We start from the raw sequence: 19577 nt of genomic DNA on the forward strand, positions 1-19577 counted from the left end.
CTGCCCTGTGCCTGCCGTCACCGATGGCAGCGGCTGGGCAGTTAGTGGGCCTGGCAGTGATGGAGGGGTGGGCGTGTGTAACTGCCCGGCCCTTGCTGGGAGACAAGGAAACCCTGGGCACCCTGGCTGGTGCAGCTCTGGATTGAGCACGGGCCTGCGAACCACATGATCGCGGTTCAACTCCCAGTCAGGGCACATGCCTGGGTTGCAGGCCAGTTCCCAGCAGGGGATGCACGAGAGGCAACCATACATTGGTATTTCTCTCCTTCCCTTCCCCTCTAAAGATAAATAAATAAAATCTTAAAAAAAAAACCAACCCTGGGCAGCCCGAGGCCCGCCCCAGGGGGCCCTGCGGCTGCACTCTCCGAGTTCCCCGGGCCCCCCGCAGTTGGTGGCTGCAAGTCTCATCTTCATGGCCTCCCGCCTTTCCCGCCCACCTCCTGCGGCCCCAACTGTGCTGTCTTTCACCTGCCAGGTGATCTGCTTGCACGTGAGGTCATGATGTAGCCTGTGCGCTGGGTTCCATGGGTGGGGCCAGAGCTGCCAACCCCGCATCCAGCCACAGCTCCCCCCCCCCCTCCACCCCGCCGTACACTGGAGGGCAGGGAACACGCAGGGTCACTGCCGGAGCCCCCGGCTCGGTTTGTGGTTTTGACCGAGTAACTGGGCCGTTGCTGCACTTTTCCCTTCTGACGGGCTATTTGGGACACGGTGCTGACTGAATGCGTCACGTCCCACATCTGATCCTATTTTTAAGCACCTCCGTCTTGGGGAAGCTGAGATGTCTCTCCCTGGCTCCATGACAGCTCACCCGGCCCCATCTGTCACGGCTGCGGAGTCCGGGCGGGGCGCCTTCCCGCCGGCGTGAGGACCCCGCTGGTGTCCCTGTTGGAGCAGGTCCCTGGTTCCAGGTGTGCAGCTGGCCTGCCTGCCACAGACCACGCAGGGTGACTGGGCTTAACCAGCCGCTGGACAGGACCCGGGCTGCTCCCCTCGTTTGTCCTCTCCACCAGCGCATTCAGGTCGACGGGAATGAAAGGCGGGGAAGGAGGACTCCGCCTCCTCTGCAGGGCAGTTGGACCCCAGAGACTCCCCCTGAGCGTTTGGGGGCAGTTTTAGGCGGCGTGGCGGTCGGGGGCTGCCCGACAGTGCGCTGACCCTGCGCATCGGAAGCGACATTTCCAACTCGAGGGCCTCGGTTGGGGCCACCGTGAGCTGCGCCCGGGGACCTCTGCTGGTGGGACTCTGGGTTTTACCAAAATGTCATCGTTAGAGAGAAGGAGAAAAGTTAGCATTTCGGGTTATAGTTTATTTGCTGTATTTATTATCTAGCCAAAGCTTTAATATTTAATACCTTAATGTTTACTATTTCAGCATCATTGCACATTTCTGATATGGTGAAGCTACTCCCATCTGCCTCCCTGTAACATAAAGTGTTTTTTTTTAAGTGTCTATGTTTTGTATATCTTCTCTTTCGCATTCAAAAAGATTCATTTGACTTAGGATTTTGAGTGACTTACAGTTTTATGAAAAGAAGAATATCTGTTATTTAAGGCAACTCACTTTTCAAGTCTTAACTTCCTTGTACGTATCTTTTACAGATTAAGGGGTTTCCCTGAAGACAAAGCATCCTGCTCCTCAGAGACTGGACCAGAGCGGTCCTTGCTCTGGGCAGTGAGAGATGATGTTGTCATGGAAACAGCTGGTCCTGCTCTCCCTCATTGGCTGCCTAGGAGGTAAGAAGGCGCCGTGTTCTGAGTCGAGGTTAGCACGGTACTTGAGTCATATAGTCAATAATTTGAAATGTTGAAGTAATACTCTGCCAGCAGCAAAGAAAAACAAATTTTTTACAGGGGAAAAAAACTCAAAGGCCCTCTTCTGCCTATCAGCTTCTCATTTCAGCTTCTAATTTTGGCACATCGTTCTATTTCCATAGCAAATGTAATGCCTCCTTATATCACAGACGTCCTGCGGTGCACAACAGTAGCCGTTAACCAGAATTTGAGGATATTAATTTATGACTTTTTTTCTAAAAGGTGCTACAACTTATCTCTAATGCAAAGGGAGCATAGAAATGTTAAAGGAGACCGATATTTTAATATCTTACCTTGAAGACAGCACAGTTTTCCTTGAAGCAAATAACTTATTTAAGGGAATAAAGATAAGCATAGGCTTTTTACTTGTTAATTTGGAAATTTTGGAGTTGAGAACAAAATGGAAAGGGAAAGAGATAATTTTCCAGCTGTCCACCATATGAAATTCAGCTCCTGTAAGTAAATGTGGGGTTTTTTGTTGTTCATTTTGTTGTGTTTCCTGAAGGAATGCATAAGAGAAGAATTTTTTAAGTACTTTTGAGTTCATTGTTTTTTCTTTTTTATTGTAAAAATTCTCCAGCATCTAACAAATGTAAAGAACAGCACAGTGAACACCCATAGAAGCCCATTTAGATGGAACTGCTATGTCGTTTTACTGCATTTGTTCTGTTTGTGGACATGTGTGGATATACTGTTTTCTACTGATTAACTGATTGATGGATGAAGCTGTTGGAAAGAAAGTTACAGAAGTCATGACCTCTCACCCTTAAACATCTCAGCACCTGCCCTGGCTGGTGAGGCTCAGTGGATTGAGCGCTGGCCTGTGAATGAAAGAGTTGCTGGTTTGATTCCCAGTCAGGGCACATGCCTGGGTTGTGGGCCAAGTCCCCAGTAGGGGGCATGCAAGAGGCAATCACACACTGATGTTTCTCTTTCACACTTGCCCAGCTCTAAAAATAAATAAAATCTCTTTTAAAACCTTCAGCACCCATATCCCGAGAAGAACGACTTTCTAATACACACAGTGTCCTCATAAGCAGGGAACCGACTGAACATGGCCAAGTGTGTAAGGAGGTCACACGCGTGGTCGGGTGAAGCACGTAGTCAGCAACGTGCTGCACGTGTGGGAATAGACATCCGAGCCCTTATCTCAAACTGGAAACATGCCTCAAAAATTTAAATGAAGTGACAGTCTCCAACCTTTAAATTAAAGTTTTTCGGTGTTTCGGGTTTTTCCCTGTGGCACCTCAGTTCCGTTCCTAGAACGTTTTCTTTGACGGCCACGCCTCCGGCACTGAGAGGAGTCGTTACTTCCAAACACCTGCCTGTTTCCCTGGACGCTGGGGAAGGACCGGTACAGGCCTCCCCCCAAAACGTGTTCTTCTAGGGCTGTTTTCTTCACTTACAAGGTGTCAGCCTTGAGTTCTGTGGTAGAAGGAGGAACATGATAGTATTCACGACTCTGCTTTGATGGGAGCAACCTTCAAACGCCCCAGTTAATTGGAAGTAGGAATAAGTGAAGTGTGGCTAAAGGGAAAGATCCGTTTTTGAAAGGTTTAAAATTTTGAGCTGTGATTTTACACGGTGTGCAAATTGAATGAACTGTTTTCAGCATTTTTGAGAAATCTTTTACATATTTATGAACGAATTTACGGAAAAAGCAGTATCCATTTTGCTAAAATATTAATAGCTTATTAAAAAATTGAAAGGCCAGCCCTGACTGCTATGGCTTAGTTGGTTGGGTGTCATCCTGTGAACCAAAGGGTCGCCCGTTCGATTCCTGGTCAGGGCGCATGCCTGGCTTGCAGGCCAGGTCCCCAGTAGGGGGCGCATGAGAGGCAACCAGAAGTTGATGTTTCTCTCACATGGATGTTTCTCTGCCTCTTTTTCTTCCTCCCTTCCCCTCTCTCTAAAAATAAATTAACATCGTCCTTAAAACACTGGAAAGGCCAACCCAAGTCTCTGGATATGTTGATAAGGGGGGCGACTGGGTGAATCGGGCATCCGTGTAATTGTAGCCTGGAGCAGAATGGGGTTCCTACGGCTCTGGAGTGTTGGCCGCACTCGACCCTGCCCCTCCCGGACCTGTGGGAATTTCTCACTAACAGGCTGACTTGTTAATGGGATATTCTGAGAACCGGCACTGGGTCATTTTTATGCATTAAAGTTAGAAATCTGTTCATGATTTAGGGATGATCTCATAATAAAGGGCAAGTTAAAACACAGGATGCAGCACAGGTCACACTGCTTTTTATTATGAAATCATAAGCATGTGAGTCTGTAACGTCACAGTCTCACACTCGAGCACAGCCCACGGCATTTTAGGTGAAACGTTCACGTTAGGACGTGAGTTCTTCCAGTCCGGTTACTCCCCGGCCAGCCACACCCAGCAGGCGTGGCCTCCGCGGGGCCCTCACTTCTGTGTGTTGTGCCATTTGCTCGCTTGCAGAGCAGTGAGCAGCCGGAGACCCGGGCTCAGTAAATAAAGCAAACGCTCCCAAACGGGGTTCCCTGCCTTCCCTGGGGGCGGAACCACTGGCAATGGCAGTGACGTCAGTAACAGTGACGAGGCGATGAACGGACCAGGGGAGCTTCTCGTGGCCTGTTCGCTTTCCCCACGTGCAGTGAGGGAGCTATTTCCACTTCGGAGACGAGGACACGGTCTGAGAGCTCCGGGAACTTTCTCCGTCTGTCGTCTGCGGTACCAACGTGCCGTACCCCAGTCACCGGCATTCCCCGCTCCGGCAGCTTCTTCCTCCGGCCTGAAGTCGGGGGACAGGCCTGAGCTGAAAACCATCGAGGCCCCAAGGAGGCAGTTGGCTTTCTTCCTAACTACCTGCTGATCGCGTAGCCGAGTTGGAGACTCGGCGCTCACGGCCCTGCGGGAGGGCGGGGGACGCTGGCCACGGGTGGCCACGCATCTGTCCGTCCTCAACTCAGAGGTGGCGTCCATGTAAAATGGCTGCGGAACCTCAGGCCTCTTTCCAAAAATATGAAGGGTAATAATAACCAACTAAAATATCTCGATATCTTTCTGTTGACTAAATGTGGAACTGATACTATTGTAGATATATTTGGTCCAGTAAAATTAGTCTTAAAAGAACTGTCACTTGTTCCTTTCAACCCTGTCTACTGCGGCTCCTGGCAAGTTCAAAGGGACATGGGTGTGGCTTGCGCTGTACTTCTGTGGGTCGGCCGTGACGTCGGGGGAATAGAAGTTGTTCTTCAAAGGTTCCGTGACGTCCATCATCAGAAAGAGCCCCAGCGCAGCGAGATCCTGCCGACTCTGGGTTCCATGTGAGGAGCAGCAGCTGCTCCCCGAGTCCGTGTGGCCGCAGGGCCTTGACCCTCTGACCAATGAGCGCGAGTTTTGGGTGAACGTGAGCGTGTCCTCGATCAGGACATGTGGGGATTCCAAACTTGGCAGGGTCCAACCTGTTTTCAGTTTTAATCTTCTGGGGGGACTAGCTAGGTAAATGAAACTCTTTATATATATTATAAATAATCAATAATATATATTATTGATTATGCTACTACAGATGTCCCAATTTTTCCCCTTTGCCCCCCTTTATCTGATACCCCCTTCCCCCAGCAGCCCCCCTTAGTACACGTCCATGGGTCATGCATAAAGGTTCTTCGGCTTCTCCATCCCCCACACTATCCTAACCCTGCCCCTGTCTACTTGGTACCTGCCATTCATGCTCCTGGTTCCCTGTGCCCTCCCCCATCCTCCCCTCTCCCCCATCCTCCCCCTCTCTCACTCCCAGCTGATAACCCTCCACATGATCTCCATTTCTGTGGCTCTGTTCCTGTTCTAGTTGTTTGCTCAGTTATTGTTTTTTAGGTTCAGTTGTTGATAGTTGTGAGTTTGTTGTCATTTTACTGTTCATATTTTTGATCTTCTTCTTAGGTAAGTCCCTTTAGCATTTCATGTAATACGGGCTTGATAGTGATGAACTCCTTTAACTTGACCTTATCTGGGAAGCACTTTATCTGCCCTTCCATTCTAAATGATAGCTTTGCTGGATAGAGCAATCTTGGATGGAGGTCCCTGCTTTTCATCACTTTGAATATTTCTTGTCTGCAAGGTTTCTTTGGAGAAATCAGCTGATAGCCTTATGGGAACTCCTTTGTAGGTGGCTGTCTCCTTTTCTCTTTCGGCTTTGAAGATGCTGTCTTTATCTTTAACCTTGGGCATTTTAATTATTCAGTGTCTTGGGGTCGGCCTCTTTGGGCTCAACTTGGTTGGGACTGTCTGTGCTTCCTGGATTGTATGTCTCTTTCTTTCTCCAAGTTTGGGAAATTTTCTTTCATCATTTTTTGAAATAAGTTTCAGTTTCTTGCTCTTCCCCTTCTGGCACCCCTATGACTCGGGTGTTTGGAGATGCCCCAGAGACTCCTTCGCTTATCCTTGTTTTTTAAAATTTTCTTCTTCCTGTTCTGATTGGATGCTTGTTTCTTTTTTGTGTCCCAAACTGTTGATTTGATTCTCGGCTTCATCCGCACACAGTGATGTGTGCCTGGCTTGGTTGATTGGAGCATCATCCCATAGACCGAGAGGTCACGGGCAGGATAGTGGTCCGGGCGCACACCTGGGCTGCAGGTTTGGCCCTGATTGGGGCCCATGTGGGAGGCAACTGATCCATGAGTCTCTCACATTGATGCTTCTTTCTCTCTCCCTTCCTTTCTCTTTTTGTGGAATCGCTAAATGCATATTCAAAAAAGAAAGAAAGAGAAATGTTCTGAGAGAGAAACATCAATCGGCTGCCAAAAACCAGGCATGTGCCCTGCCCGAGAACTGAACCAGCGGCATTGGCTTTGTGGGACGGAGCCCACCCCACTGAGCCACCCCTTCCCCGGCTGATCACCGAATGCTGGGAAGACAGAAGGCTGTTCCAGTTTTCCCCGAAGTAGCCAAGGAGCCCCTTTCCGCTGGTTTGCACACTAGCGCCACCCTCGGCGTCCCTGGGGAAACGCTGGCGGAGGTGCTGTGGCCGCGGCAGTGGGAGCTCCCTGACTGCCGTCTCTCCCCTGCGTCTCTGCAGTGTGGCACCTGGTGACGCGGAGACAGCACCGACTTCTCACAGACCCGGCACCTGCGAGTCCGTGCGACACGCCCCTCCCTCGCAGCGCCCACAACCGTGAGGGCGTTCCGCTTCCCCACGCGGGTTTGGCGGTTTCTCAGAGAGTGTGCGTGTGGAAGCCAGAGAAGCAAGGTGAACATGTATGTGCATTTCGTCTCTGTTACATGGATCGGTGACAACTCCGTGCGTCAGGTCCTTGTACGCTTGGAGGCGACTAAAAAGGCATCTGGGGAACTTAAAAGTCATTTGTATTGAAAATGCTATGAGAGAGAGCTCAACGGACAGAAGGTGCAGCAAAACCCGCAACTTCGTTTAGCTTTTAAACCACTTGCTGTCTCCAAAGTGCCTCTCGACGGCTGCGCCGGCTCCTGCAAGGAACTGCTTGTTCAAACCGATTTATCTGACGGCTGCCTGAGTGTTGCACACCCTTGAGGACTCGTCATGTAGAAGTGTGTGCCCGTGTATGAGCGTGTGTGTGTGCGGGAACTGTGTTAGCTGAGTGGGGTGGAGTGGCCCCCACGCTGGACCGGCACAGGTGTCAGGTGCCCACGCGTGGAGGATGGCGCATGGGGCGGACGAGACACTCACACGTGTGTGCATACTCACGCATGCACACACACATGCATGTAAGCCACAGCAGAGGAGTCTCCGCTGGTGAGCAGCACACATCTTCCGGACATGCTGGGGGAAGGAGCAGCCCCGAACGTCAGCTCCTCGCCGTCCTTCCCTGTCCCCACGCGTGGCCTTCTCTCCGCAGCAGCTCGGGTCTCAGCTTCTCTCACCAGCTGCCGGCCCTGGCCTCACGCCCCCGTCTTTCCTGCCTTCCCCGGTGCACCCTGCACGGGCAGCCCGCAGCTCCCAGCACCTCCCCGGGGCCTGGCCCAGTGTCTGCTCGGTGTAGTGGCGCATGGGGACGAGAGGCGGGGAGGGCCTCTGGCAAACCGGGGTGCTGTCGCCCCACGGGCCACCTGCCCACTGTGCACACAGCTCCGGGGCCGGGTTGTGGTGCCCTGCAAAGCCTCAGGCCTCCCCTGAGCCCTGCGGGTCATCGGCCACGCTTTATAAAAGAGGGCCGGAGCCTCCGACAGTTAGGAAATTTCCTAAAATTCATGTAGCGAATACAGGATTGAGCTAGAATTTTTTTAAAAATCAGAACTACCAGGCAGCCTCTCGGCACAGCTCATGGACGTGGCAAGCCTGACGCTAAAGCGGGACCCGCCCTGACAGGACGCGGCCGTGTGCTGGCCTGCGTGGACCGCGCTAGGGATGTCCTCGGGTGCCGTGACGCTGCGTCCCGTATGATTTCGTAATCCCGGAGGTTCGGACTCCCAGCGCCCGGTGCCGGCCGAGTCCCAGCCCAGGGAGGCCCCTCGGTCCCGCGGCACAGCCGTCTTCCTGCCGCGTCCCACCAGCAGGGCCCCTCCCTCACGGCTTTGTTGAGACCTAAGTGACCCCCAGACCCCCCCTCGAGTATGGTCAGGCTGCAGGCTGAGGCTTCCACACAGTGGTTATTTCGGGGGGACACGGCGTACGGTCCAGGACAGGCAGGACACTGATTTAATCCCAGGGGAAGGGGTGGCCTGGAGTCGCCTCCTGGTGACACGTGGATGTGACAGGCCTGCGGCAGCTTCGATGACGCCAACGGCCTTGCCCGTGGGGACTGTCCCCGGGCTCCAGATGTGTTTGTTCAGTCCCTTTCCCAGATGAGTTTATGGGGTGGGTCTGGACACCGTCGCCTCACACGGAGAAGCTGAGGCACAGGTCCGGTTCGGAAGGGGACACGCATTGTCTGCAGCTCCCGCCCCCCACCCCCTTCCCCAGGACCCCCGAAGCAGGCCAGGCTGCCTACCGCCCCGGGGCCCTCTGGGTGTGGTTTATTCGCTTTCAGGTTTTGAAGCAGAGCTGCTGGGTTTTCTGGTCTCCCAGCGGGTTTTCCATTATTCACTGTTCTGTCATCGGTTTTCAGTCCTGTGAGCGTGTGGGAGCTCTGGGAGTGGAGTGGTGCCCGAGCACGTAGGGACACGTGGGGGGACGGCCCCACCGGGGCGTCAGGAAGGGGGCGGCTGAGCGGGGAGCCGCCTGTGTTTCTGAGCGACCATCTGTCTCCTCGTTCCTGGCCGTTCTCACTCAGCACGGCCCACCCGCGGGCGCCTTTTCCCCCTTGACTCTGCAGCCGGGCGCAGCTGTCGGCAGGATTCCTGTGGGGTGGGAACCCACCCACTCAGCTACAAGCCGCATAAAAGGCTGTAACGTGGTGTTTTGTGCTTCTCGTGGGGTTTTCAAAGCTCTCGGCTGCTCATTTGCCGGGTTTCCTGTTGGCTCCGCCTGGGCGGTGAGTGGCCACCTGCGGGCAGAGTGGGCAGTGAGTGCTTGCTGGAGGTCCTTCTCTCTGTGGGGACCGATCGGTGGCCTCCGTGGCGTCCCTGGTTTTTCCTGTGAAGCTGTGTCCCTCTGCAGGTTGGTGAGGGTCTGTTGTCTCCGACGCAGCACAGAAAACCACAGTTTCGCTCACACCCGGCGGCTGCGCAGAGTTGCGCCACCCGCCACCTCCCAGAAGACTGGCGGTCCTGTCCTGGGGTTCACGCCGTGCAGAGACAGTGCCCTGTCTCCCAAGTCGCTCTTCCTCAGTTAGGTACGATGAAAAGTCTGGCACGAGGCCTGAAAAACACGCCACAGCGACATCAAACACCGCTCCTTGCAGTGCTGCCGCCTTTAACACGTTGCCGGTCCCCGACCCCCACCCCCACGATGTGGCGGCTGTTGTGGCGTCTCCACCCAGCGGACGGGCCCCTTCGAGAAGCGGGGTCGGCCCACTTCAGGTGGCGATGTGGCGGCTTCCGGCCCGTGCCCCCCGGTCTCTGCGTCATGGTGTGCGCACCCGGGCGCGCGTGGCCGCGTCCCGATACAGCTTCACGGACGGACGCTGACCTGTGCCTGTGCTGCCATTTACACATCAGGAACCCATCTTCTTCTGGTCCCCAGGTCACAGTAGCTGTGGGGGTTCGAGGGAAGACACCTCGGGATTGGATGGAAGGGCTCGTTCGTCCTGTTTGGAAACGCTCCTGGCGCCCGGCGGTGGTTGGGCCCCGGCTCCTGTGCCCTGGGGGCGATCACGGGTTCCCCCATTTCTGCCACGACCATCAGTGTGGCGTGACTCCTCTCTTGCTCTTATGGTGAACCTTCCCTTTGAATGTCATCCCTGCCCGACGTGGCGGGAACACACATTCCCGGTTTCTGGGCCTTTTCAATGGGCTCCCGGTCTCCCTCTGTAGGGCCCTGTCCAGGGCGCGGAGCATCTGCGACAGGAGAGTCCACAGCTTTGTCTCCTCTTTCCTGGGAGTTTGTTTGCTCTCAGAAACCTTCTGGCCGTGGTCTCACAAGCCCAGTGTCGGGAGCAGGCGGTGGCGGCATCACCTCCTTTCCTTCTGAATCCATCACACAGAGAGTGTGTGTGTGTGTGTGTGTGTGTGTGAGAGAGAGAGAGAGAGAGAGAGAGATAGAACTCTCCTGGGAGGATGTCCTTCTCCTAACCAGAGTAGAAACAGTTTTTAAAGGACATGCGTTCGGTGACGTGTCTGTCCACTCAGTGTGCCCATTGTGACACAGCAGTCCCACCAAAGGGAGGAGATCTTGGTTCCGGATGGCGCACGACAGCCACCCTAGTGGGCAGTGCGGCCAGGCGGAGCGGATGAGAGGGCCCCCGCCTGCCGTGAAGCCGGCTCTGGTTTCTCGGAGGGGCTCGGCCAGGGCTTCCGGCGGCCGGTTACCCACCAGGGAAAATGCAAGGAGCCTTGGTCCCAGGAAGAACCAGGGATGCCTCGTTCACACCTTTAAGTAGCCTCACTGCTGCGGACGTGACTTTAGACCAGGTTTGTCATCTTGCGTGTGGCCAGGCTGCTGGCGGTCAAGGGCACCCGCAAACAGAGCTGCCCCCGCAGAGGCTGCCGGTGCCTTTGTTTGCCAAGAGCAGACACAAGTCCTACCTTTCCTCTTCAGCTCTGGAACACAGCTTTTTAAAAAACGATTTAAATTTATTTTTTAAAAGACTTTATTTAATTGTTTTTAGAGAGAGGGGAGGGAGAAAGAGAGGGCAAGAAGCATCAGTGTGTGGTTGCCTATCACGCGCCCCCTACTGGAAGACCTTAACTGCAACCTAGTCCTATGGCCTGACTGGGAATTGAACCCGTGACCCTTTGGTTTCACAGGCCGGCACTCAGTCCGCTGAGCCACACCATCCAGGACTGGAATGCAGCTTTTTACCTTCCACTGACCAGGATGTTTCTGGCTGTTTCCCCCCACAGGTGAGGGGCCCTTCCACGGCCCTGTGTTCGTCCGGGAGCCCAGCAGCAGCATGGTCCCCGTGGGGTCCGAGGATAAAGGGGTCACTCTGAGCTGTGAAGCAAGAGGCACCCCGGCGCCTCATTACAGGTACGGTGAGTGAGACTCGAGTTAAGAACACGGCGGTGAGGAGACGGGGGTGTTTTTGAGTTGCTACGCCGATGCCTTCGGAGAGAAGCAGCACAAAGCTCCAGTCGCAGCTGGTGTTCACCGGACCTGATGCATGCACGCCAGGCCACGGGCACAGAGACTCCTCCACGTCCCGGGAAGGGCTCTGGGTGAAAGGGAGACCCGCAGAATCTCTTCTGCACACAGTGATTCTTACGGACTGACGGCGCGATTGACGCGGGAACCTGGACTCCGTGCAGGGGCGGGGATGAGAGTAAACGTGCCTGAAGGGGCGTGGGAATCACGGTTTAGAAACACAGTCTGCGGTGCCTGACCTGCTTCCTCGCCGTTTTCCTGGCGTGCGTGGGGAGGTGCATCGCACACAGAGGACACTGCGCTCTTCGTGAGGTCATTCGCTTCTTCTTGAAGAGGCAAACGTTTATCAGATTCTTTCACGCGGAGTCTGCATTTTGCAGGTTACAGAAGTAACACCTGTTCACTGGTGAACTTCCCACATCCCAGAAACGTGTGGACAGAAAGAGTAAAAACCTGATCTCTAGACGCCTTCACATGCAAACACGCGTGAGCATGCTGGGGACGGGGTGGGCGGCATGGGGGGCGGGGGTTACTATCAACTGACCGAACTCCCACAGGGCGCTCCCTGGGGGCCCGTGGGCCCGTGCTAGTGGGGCAGGACTTGCTGATCATGCTGATAAGTGGCACAGGCGCCGTCTTGGAAGGGCATAAGAGGACATGCCGGTGGCTCTGGAAACATGTTCTTACAGCCCTGAGAGCGTTTGTCTGCAAAACGCTGTTGGCAGAAGGGGTCTGTCTGCTTGGCAGCCTTTGCCGGAAACCCACAGAGCAAGCCGGCTTCAACCTCATCAGCCAACGACCCTGTGGCCGTGCAGAGTAGCCCTGCGGGTCACAGGCAACGGTCACCCAGTTAAAGCTCGCAGGCCGTTGGTGCCAACTGCTGCTGGCAGCGGGCACGGTGCTGGGTTAGGTCAGCCCCCACATGCCGGCACCTAGGAGTCTCCCCGGTGGGTGACGTCCACCAGCCTGTGTGCTGGGCGCCTGTGCTGTGTGTCCCCAGCACGGTCCCAGGTGATGGTCTCCGGTGGCAGAGCCGAGAAAGGGGCCGGCCCCTCCAGGTCTCCCCCTCCCTCCGGCCACAGGGAACGTTTAGCAGACGGTTACTCGGTGAGGAACTGCGTTTTACCAGCTACATTAATCACTCAGACCCCTGGACACAGTTCCTTCTTTGGGGGGAAGATGAGCGTATCGACTTCACAAGACATTATTACCCTGGAATAATTCTTCCAGCATTTTCACAGAATGTCCTAACCCCCATTTGTTCCTCCCTGGGATGTGGCCGGTTCTCCTCCGAGACTTGACCATAAACCTGACTCAGAGGCCGGCGAGGGGCTGGCGCTGCCTTTCTGCTGTCAGTTAATTCGTGTTTCCTGGCTTCATCTTCTGAACAATTGGGTGATAAATATGTTCAGCTGAGAGACTGTCCAGGTACAGGATTTTTCATACAGGGGCATCTCTAAACGAAGGATCGGGTTTGAAGTCCAACCACACCGTGAGGAGCACGGAGCTTAAAGGGGCAGGCGCGGCCTCTTGTCTTTACTCCTTGTGTGCCAGGCACGTGTTGGAAAACCAGACAGAGGGTTTTTAGATATGTTGGTGGCATGCACACGTGTTTATGACATGGTTCTGCCCTTTACCAAGTACTTCTGATATTTAATATTCGGCCTGGGGTGTTGTGATAAAATTTAAACAGGACCCGTAACTGAGGAGATGGATGACTCAAATCGGTTCATCAGTTTTACGTCACATGTGGAAGGAGTTAACGTGCAGGGTGGTCGAACACGCAGGTGTGGTGTAAACCCTTCGTTAAGGGCCAACACTTTCATTAAAGCTGTAAAGGTTTTCTAAAGTTCAGACTTGCAGCCAGTATAAAATTTCACTTCAACTGAAGGTTTATAGCCCCCCAGACCTTACGAAAAGCGCAGGAACCTCTGTGTTTTGGAAACATTCACCTTTGTTGTAACAAGCGACGGCTGCCAGCTGCGTGTCGCCCACTCGGGTTCGGCGGACGGAGCCCGTTAGCGTGTGAAGTCACCTGGGCGGGAATCGCAACTCCGCTCACACATCCTGTCCTCGGGGGCCCGATGTCTCCCCAGGGGTTTGACTGGAACAGTCGACGGGTGATATTTCACATTATTCTCTAAATGTTCCAGAAGAAAATGTGCTTTCCCATTCTTAGGTTTTTCCTGCCCCTCAGAAAAATGCTATAAACATATGGTAACGTGAGGCCATCAAAAAGGATGCGAGGGACTTTCTCCAGGAAGCAAGAGGAAGAGTGTGTATTTGTGAGTATTTGTAAATGGAAGCAGATAGGTGGGTAGTAGGCGGACGGCAGGTCAGTGCACACGCACACACACACACACACACACACACACAAATGCCCAGGCAGGGAGGGAGTCGGCAGAGAATAGACAGACACACACACGTACATAAATGGGTGCTTAGGCAGTAGGCAGATGACAGGTGCGCACACACACACATATATGCGGGTGGGTGGGCAGGGAGTGGGCAGGCGCACAGGTAGCCAGCAGGAGGAGCATTAGGGGCCCCAGGAAGGCCCGGTAGGTGGAATACACACGCCTTCCCCACGATGCAGAGCAAACTTTGATCCCCTTATTAAAGACTGTCCGCTGGGCGCCCGAGCCGGTCCCCCGGGACCGGAGCCACCTTGTCCAGGAGAGATGTCTTTGACATTGCCCCCTGGGTAAGAAGAGTTCTTAAGTGGCCATGTTAGAAATCAGAGCGGTTAGACGCTCTCGAGACTCACTTGTCTTAGGGTGTAACTGGCGGTTTTATTCTTCCCGTTGCCTGTCCCTGCCAGGTCCCCCGCCCCCATTCAAAGGTTAAGGACTGTTCGGTCTCACTGTACCTGCTGGTGACGCCGGAGGAGGTGGCCCTGGGTGGCCTCGAGAGTTTGATCCAATACCATGTGCTTTCCCTGACTTGCCATTGGGTGACAAATGCTCATTGAAAGGCCCCAGAGAGCAGGGTCTCTGGTCACTCCAGTGCCTTTTAGCCCTGAAGGCACCACCATTCAGGGCTGGATTGAGTAAAATGTGCCAGTGCCCAAACGGACCAGGCGAGTAACAGAAGGGAAGGGGTGGCCTTCCAGAGCACCCGCAACACCCGGGCCGGGGACCGGGACTGTCCCGCAGCGGCCCCAGCGCCCCAGGTCATGGGGGCTGCTCCGCGCAGCCATGACCACACGGCTTTCCAAGCAATGCTTTGAGATGTTTCTTTTGGCCACCTCTCCACTTCCCATGTTGACTCTCCTTTTCCCACGCGACTTAGGCCAGAATAAACCAAATCTCGGAGCGGAGCATGGCCCACGTGGGCCGTGTCCAATGTGGGCTTTCGCTGGTCACGGGAGTCACGCTGCCCGACACGCAGATGCCGGAAGGACAGGGAGTGAGCGGGGCGTTCGGGGTCAGGTCAGGAGTCAGGGTTCGGGTGCTGCTTCCGTCTGGCTCCAGGTTCTGACATTTTCCAGGAGGTGACAAGGTGGCTGCCCAGCGAGCCACACTGACCTCAGCCGGGAGAGAGGACGTCTCCCCTGTCGGTGCCACGGAGGGTCTGCCCCCGTCGGGGAGACGCGGAACGCAGACACAGCCGTGTGGTCAGGGGCAGGCTGGGTCTCGGCGGTGACAGACAGCAGAGGGAAACCATTCTGAGTGGTGGCTCCTGTCATGTTTCTGAGTGGGGAGAGCGGGCTGGCAGGTGCGCCCCAGGTGTCCTTGGGCCGGGCTCCCGGGGGCCGTGGCCTCGTGGAAGGACAGCTGCTGCCGAGAACCCCAACCCGGCTGCGGGAACACAGGAGTGACAGACCCCCACCTTCTCCCCTTCTCCTCGGAGCCACCGAGCCCGTCACCGGCCCGTGGGAACAGGCCTGTAACTATGGAAACTGAACTCTCGTTTTTAATCCCGGTGTGGCTCTGGTCTCTGTTCTTCCTTCTTTTAAATATTTATGTTTAAATTGTCCAGTGAATGACGAAACGGAATCTATATCCTAAAACACACTCCAAAAACTCAGTTTTTAAAAACACGGCATCATGACTTACCTCATTTATATCTTCGGCAATTATTGCCAGAGCCTCACTAGCTATTTTTGGATAAAGTGTTGAATATGCAAATTCCGAGACGTGCACTTTCAAGGGCCGCAATTATTCTCATCACTTCAGTAAACACATTAACAAGCGCCGCGTTGGAGCACAAATGCACTTGCTTATTAACTCGAAGCCGCATCTAAAACCACAAATTGCTTCTGTGATTAAATTCCTAATTTTCCTGTCAAGACCCAAGTCAGGGGTTGCCTGTTGGTTGAAAAGGGTTTGGTGTCGGCCGAGGTCCGAGACCCGGCCCAGCCCCTGGAGGAGTTTCGCACGTTATGTTGTTCTGTTTGCTCTGTTGGGTGTTGGAGTCCAAGATGACATTCCTCCTTCTCTGGAAGATTGTTTCCAGCCCCCTTTCCCTCAGATTTGGAGTGACAGGGTGGGCGTCCAATCTGTGGTGTGCTGGTTTCACTTTCCAGGGGTGACGTCCTCCAGCCCCGCTCCCCAGTTTCGGTGGAAGAGCGGATTTAGGACTCGGTGCCTTCAATCACGCTGGCGACAGATGTGTCTCTAGTTATCACTGCCGTTTTGCCCCCCTCGGGGGCGTTCAGTGTGGGAGGCTGCCCTGCGCGCTGACACCTAACGGGGCAAACGAACCGGGGTCAGTGGAGTGAGTGAGAACGGCGACGCCTGCCGTCCCCATCTCAGAGATGTTTGCTGACCGTGTGGGCGGCCACCGTTCGGGACCATGACCTGCGTGGGGTCGGTTCCTGCCAGGTGGGAGGGCGGGGCCGAGCCACGTGGTCAGGACGCGCCTGTGAGCAGCTCCCATCGCTGTCTCCCCGGCTTCGGGTGGGAGTCAGCGGGGGGCCAAACAGGTCGTTCAGGGGAGCTGACAGTCGGGGCCTTCACAGGGACTGAACTCGCTGTGACGCACACCCGAGCTCACACACACACACCTGCACAGCGGTGTGGCCTCTGTGTGGGAAGCAGGGGCGACTCACCCCTTCACCATCAGTGCTTTCAGGGTCGGCCGAAAAGTCCATCTGGTTTTTTCTGGAAGATGGTTCTAGGGGCACTCAGTTGTTTTAACCTCATTCAAAACTGTTTTGTTAGATTGTATTGTGACAACTGCCATGTCTACGTGAATTTGAAAAAAACTTATCAGAATCAGAGAAGCTTCGTGTGGCCATTTTAATATCGAAGGTGGAAGAAACTATGCAACATTATTGGTGTGTGATGCCTTATTATTTCAAGAAAGGTAAAGACACAGCTGAAATGCATAGAAAAGATTTGTGCCGTGTGTGGAGAAGGTGCTGTGACTGGTCAGACATGTCCACAGTGCTCTGGGAGGTTTGGTCCTGGAGACTCCGCGCTGGACGATGCTCCCGGGTCGGGTGGGCCAGGTGAAGTCGAGCCGATCAGAGGGAGACATTAGTTGAGAACAAGCCACATTCTACCGCTGGGGAGAGAGCCCACCTGCTCCAATTACCCACACAATGGAGTTGTCGGGGAGCCTGGAAAACGTGTCTGTGGTTTTAGGGACAAACCTACAGACTTCACGGCCAACCCAGGGCATTGTCTCCTGGACGCAGGGAGGATGGTTTCCATCACCCAGAAGAGACGTCTCCTGCATCAGCAACACCTGATGCTCTGCGGTCAAGGCTCCAACCTGCTGTTTCGGGGACGTGCGTGATACGTCACGTCAACTGTTCTCACATTGCATGGGGGGACCCCCACCGACGGAGCCTTGGGCTCCCTGTCCCCTCACTCACTTCGCCTGCCCAGCCCCGGGCCGGTCAGCTCGGCGTCCACTTGTGTAGATGAGTAACTGACATCCGGAGGCGGAGCCATGAAACCCCTGCTGCCTTGCTCTGTGAGCAGACGTCTCAGCCCGAACTCCGACCCCGCCCCGGGGCTGCCGGCCCAGAAACAGACCCACGCGTCCCCTCCACTCCGCCACTCCCGGGCCTGGAACCTGCAGCCTGAGACGCAGTGGGTTCGTGGAGTGGGGATCACAGGCAGGTTCTCACCTGCAGACCCCACAAGCAGATCCCAGTGCATGCGGAGCGGGCACCTGGCACCGAGGGCTGCGTGGGAGTGTCTGAGCTCGCTCCGGCGGTCACCGCGTGACCACTATGTGGAGAGGCGGCCCCTCGGCTGCAGGTCACCGCATAAAGCCTTTGGGAATGCGATGCTACTTCCGTGACATTTTAAACAATTTCTGTATTTCAAAAGGATTTCGTTGTAAGCTTCTCAAGTTCCTTATAAACTGCAAAATCCCTTTATAACAGTGGGCTTCTGCCCTGGCTGGTGTTGCTCAGTGGATTGAGCGCAGGCCTATGAACCAAAGGATCACAGTTTGATTCCCAGACAGGGCACACGCCTGGGTTGCAGGCCAGTTCCCAGCAGGGGACCCACGAGAGGCAACCACACATTGATGTTTCTCTCCCACTCTCCTTCCTTCTCCTCTGAAGATAAATAAATAAAATCTTTTTTAAAAGATTGAATTGTGAATCATTTTTAAAATAAAAGTGGGCTTCTGCAACTTTTACAAAGGCCCGTGAAGTTGTGAAACTAAAAGAATACCTTCCCCTAAAAGGTCCCCCAGTTCACGCCCTGAATGTCCCCCTCAGTCACAGTTCACTGCCGAGTGCGGTGCCCCTCGGCCCCGATCGGCTGGATTACACTTCACCGCAGAACCCCAGGCTGCTGTGTGGACACAGGCTCAGGAAAGAAAGGGGGGCTATACCCCCAGTTTTCTGGCGCATTTCCTAGGCAGGTGGAAATGTCAGGACCGTTTACAAATCAGGCTGAAGCGGGACTATTTTGCATTAGTATTTTCTCAGGATAAAACCCAGGCCCAGAGATTTTTTCCATACTTGAGATTTTAAGCAAATATGACTCTTTTGAATTCGCATACTTTCAGCAGGAGGAAAAGAATCAATATTTAATAAGGTATTGACAAGTTCGGTATCACCTGAGGCTGAGTTCCATTAGCGAGGAACTCTGTTGGGAAGGCGAGAAATCATTGTAAGGCTTCGCTAGAAGAAAATGAATGTTCTTCAAGGAATCTCAAGTGTGCGTGAGCTCGGAGAGTCTGTGGGAAGAACGCTACCCCGCTCGGGGGCGGCGGGGCCGGATTTGAGAGCGAGTCCTTTCTGCCTTTTCGGTGGCAAGAGAACGCAGGACTGTGACCGCATGATGAAGACCAAGCGGAAGGAAGGGAGAACATTCGTGTGACTTGGACAAACCTTCTCCACTTCCCTCTTAGTCAGAACTTCGGGGCGATGGCTGAGATGAGGTGTTCGCTCACCCACTTCCTGGCCTCTGACTCTTCCCTGCTGTGGGCGACGGGAGACGTGTTCCTCCGAGTTTTGTGCGTCGTCACGATTTCCCACACAGCCGCTGTGCCTTCGGTCCCCATCAGCTAAACACAGAAGCACAGTTTTCCGGGCCACAGACCTGCTCACCGCAGAGCCAGCACCTCCGCCCCTACATGAGCCGAACTTTGCAGGAGGTGCAGACACAGGTGCCCTTCCTCATGAGACCGCCCATCAAAACTGGAAGTAGCCCCATCGTTCCGGACTTGAGATGTGTTTCCCGCTGCAGGCACGAAGCCCCCCTGACCGATGACCGCTGACAGGTTAGGTTGCAGCCGTGACATCCTGTCCGGCTTACTCTCCCAAGGTCGAGCCCAGCACAGGTCTTGTCCCATGTTCGCTGGCTTCTCCAGCAGGTGCCTGTGCAGACGCACCGTCTACGGAGACACAGTCTGCTCCACGTGAGAGGGGGTTCTGGGGGCACCGAGGGGGGAGCTGACGTGGAACCAGCGGGCACTTGGAGGAAAGAGAGGCCTAGAGTAAGAGCTGGCGGCCGGTGAGGGCGTCTGCTCTGCGTTAGCAGTGGCGCCCCCTGTTGGCTGAATGCCCCCCCCCCAGTTAAGAACTCGGTATCACTGTCTGCAAAAGGGAAGCCCTATGGCAAAGCGGACATTTTTTTCAATCTGCATGTTAAAAACTTAGGTCTATGGGGGGTTAGCGATTGGCCCATGGTCACAGAGCTGGTGGAGGGTCGGCTCAGCCCAC

General features: G+C 54.6%; 1 protein-coding gene across 1 annotated transcript in view; it reads left to right on the top strand.

Moving 5' to 3' along the window:
* The first annotated feature begins 1681 nt into the window (after positions 1–1681).
* The window catches only part of LOC119036657 (contactin-3-like), an 82112-nt gene continuing 64216 nt past the window's right edge, over positions 1682–19577 (top strand). The window contains exons 1-2 of the mRNA XM_053669292.1: positions 1682–1736; positions 11200–11326. Of these exons, the coding sequence (XP_053525267.1) occupies positions 1682–1736; positions 11200–11326 (182 nt within the window). The remainder of the gene's footprint in view (positions 1737–11199; positions 11327–19577) is intronic.

The sequence above is a fragment of the Artibeus jamaicensis genome, unplaced genomic scaffold, assembly GCF_021234435.1.
Source record: "Artibeus jamaicensis isolate MK-2021 breed Jamaican fruit bat unplaced genomic scaffold, CSHL_Jam_final contig_519, whole genome shotgun sequence".
Taxonomy (NCBI): Eukaryota; Metazoa; Chordata; class Mammalia; order Chiroptera; family Phyllostomidae; genus Artibeus; species Artibeus jamaicensis.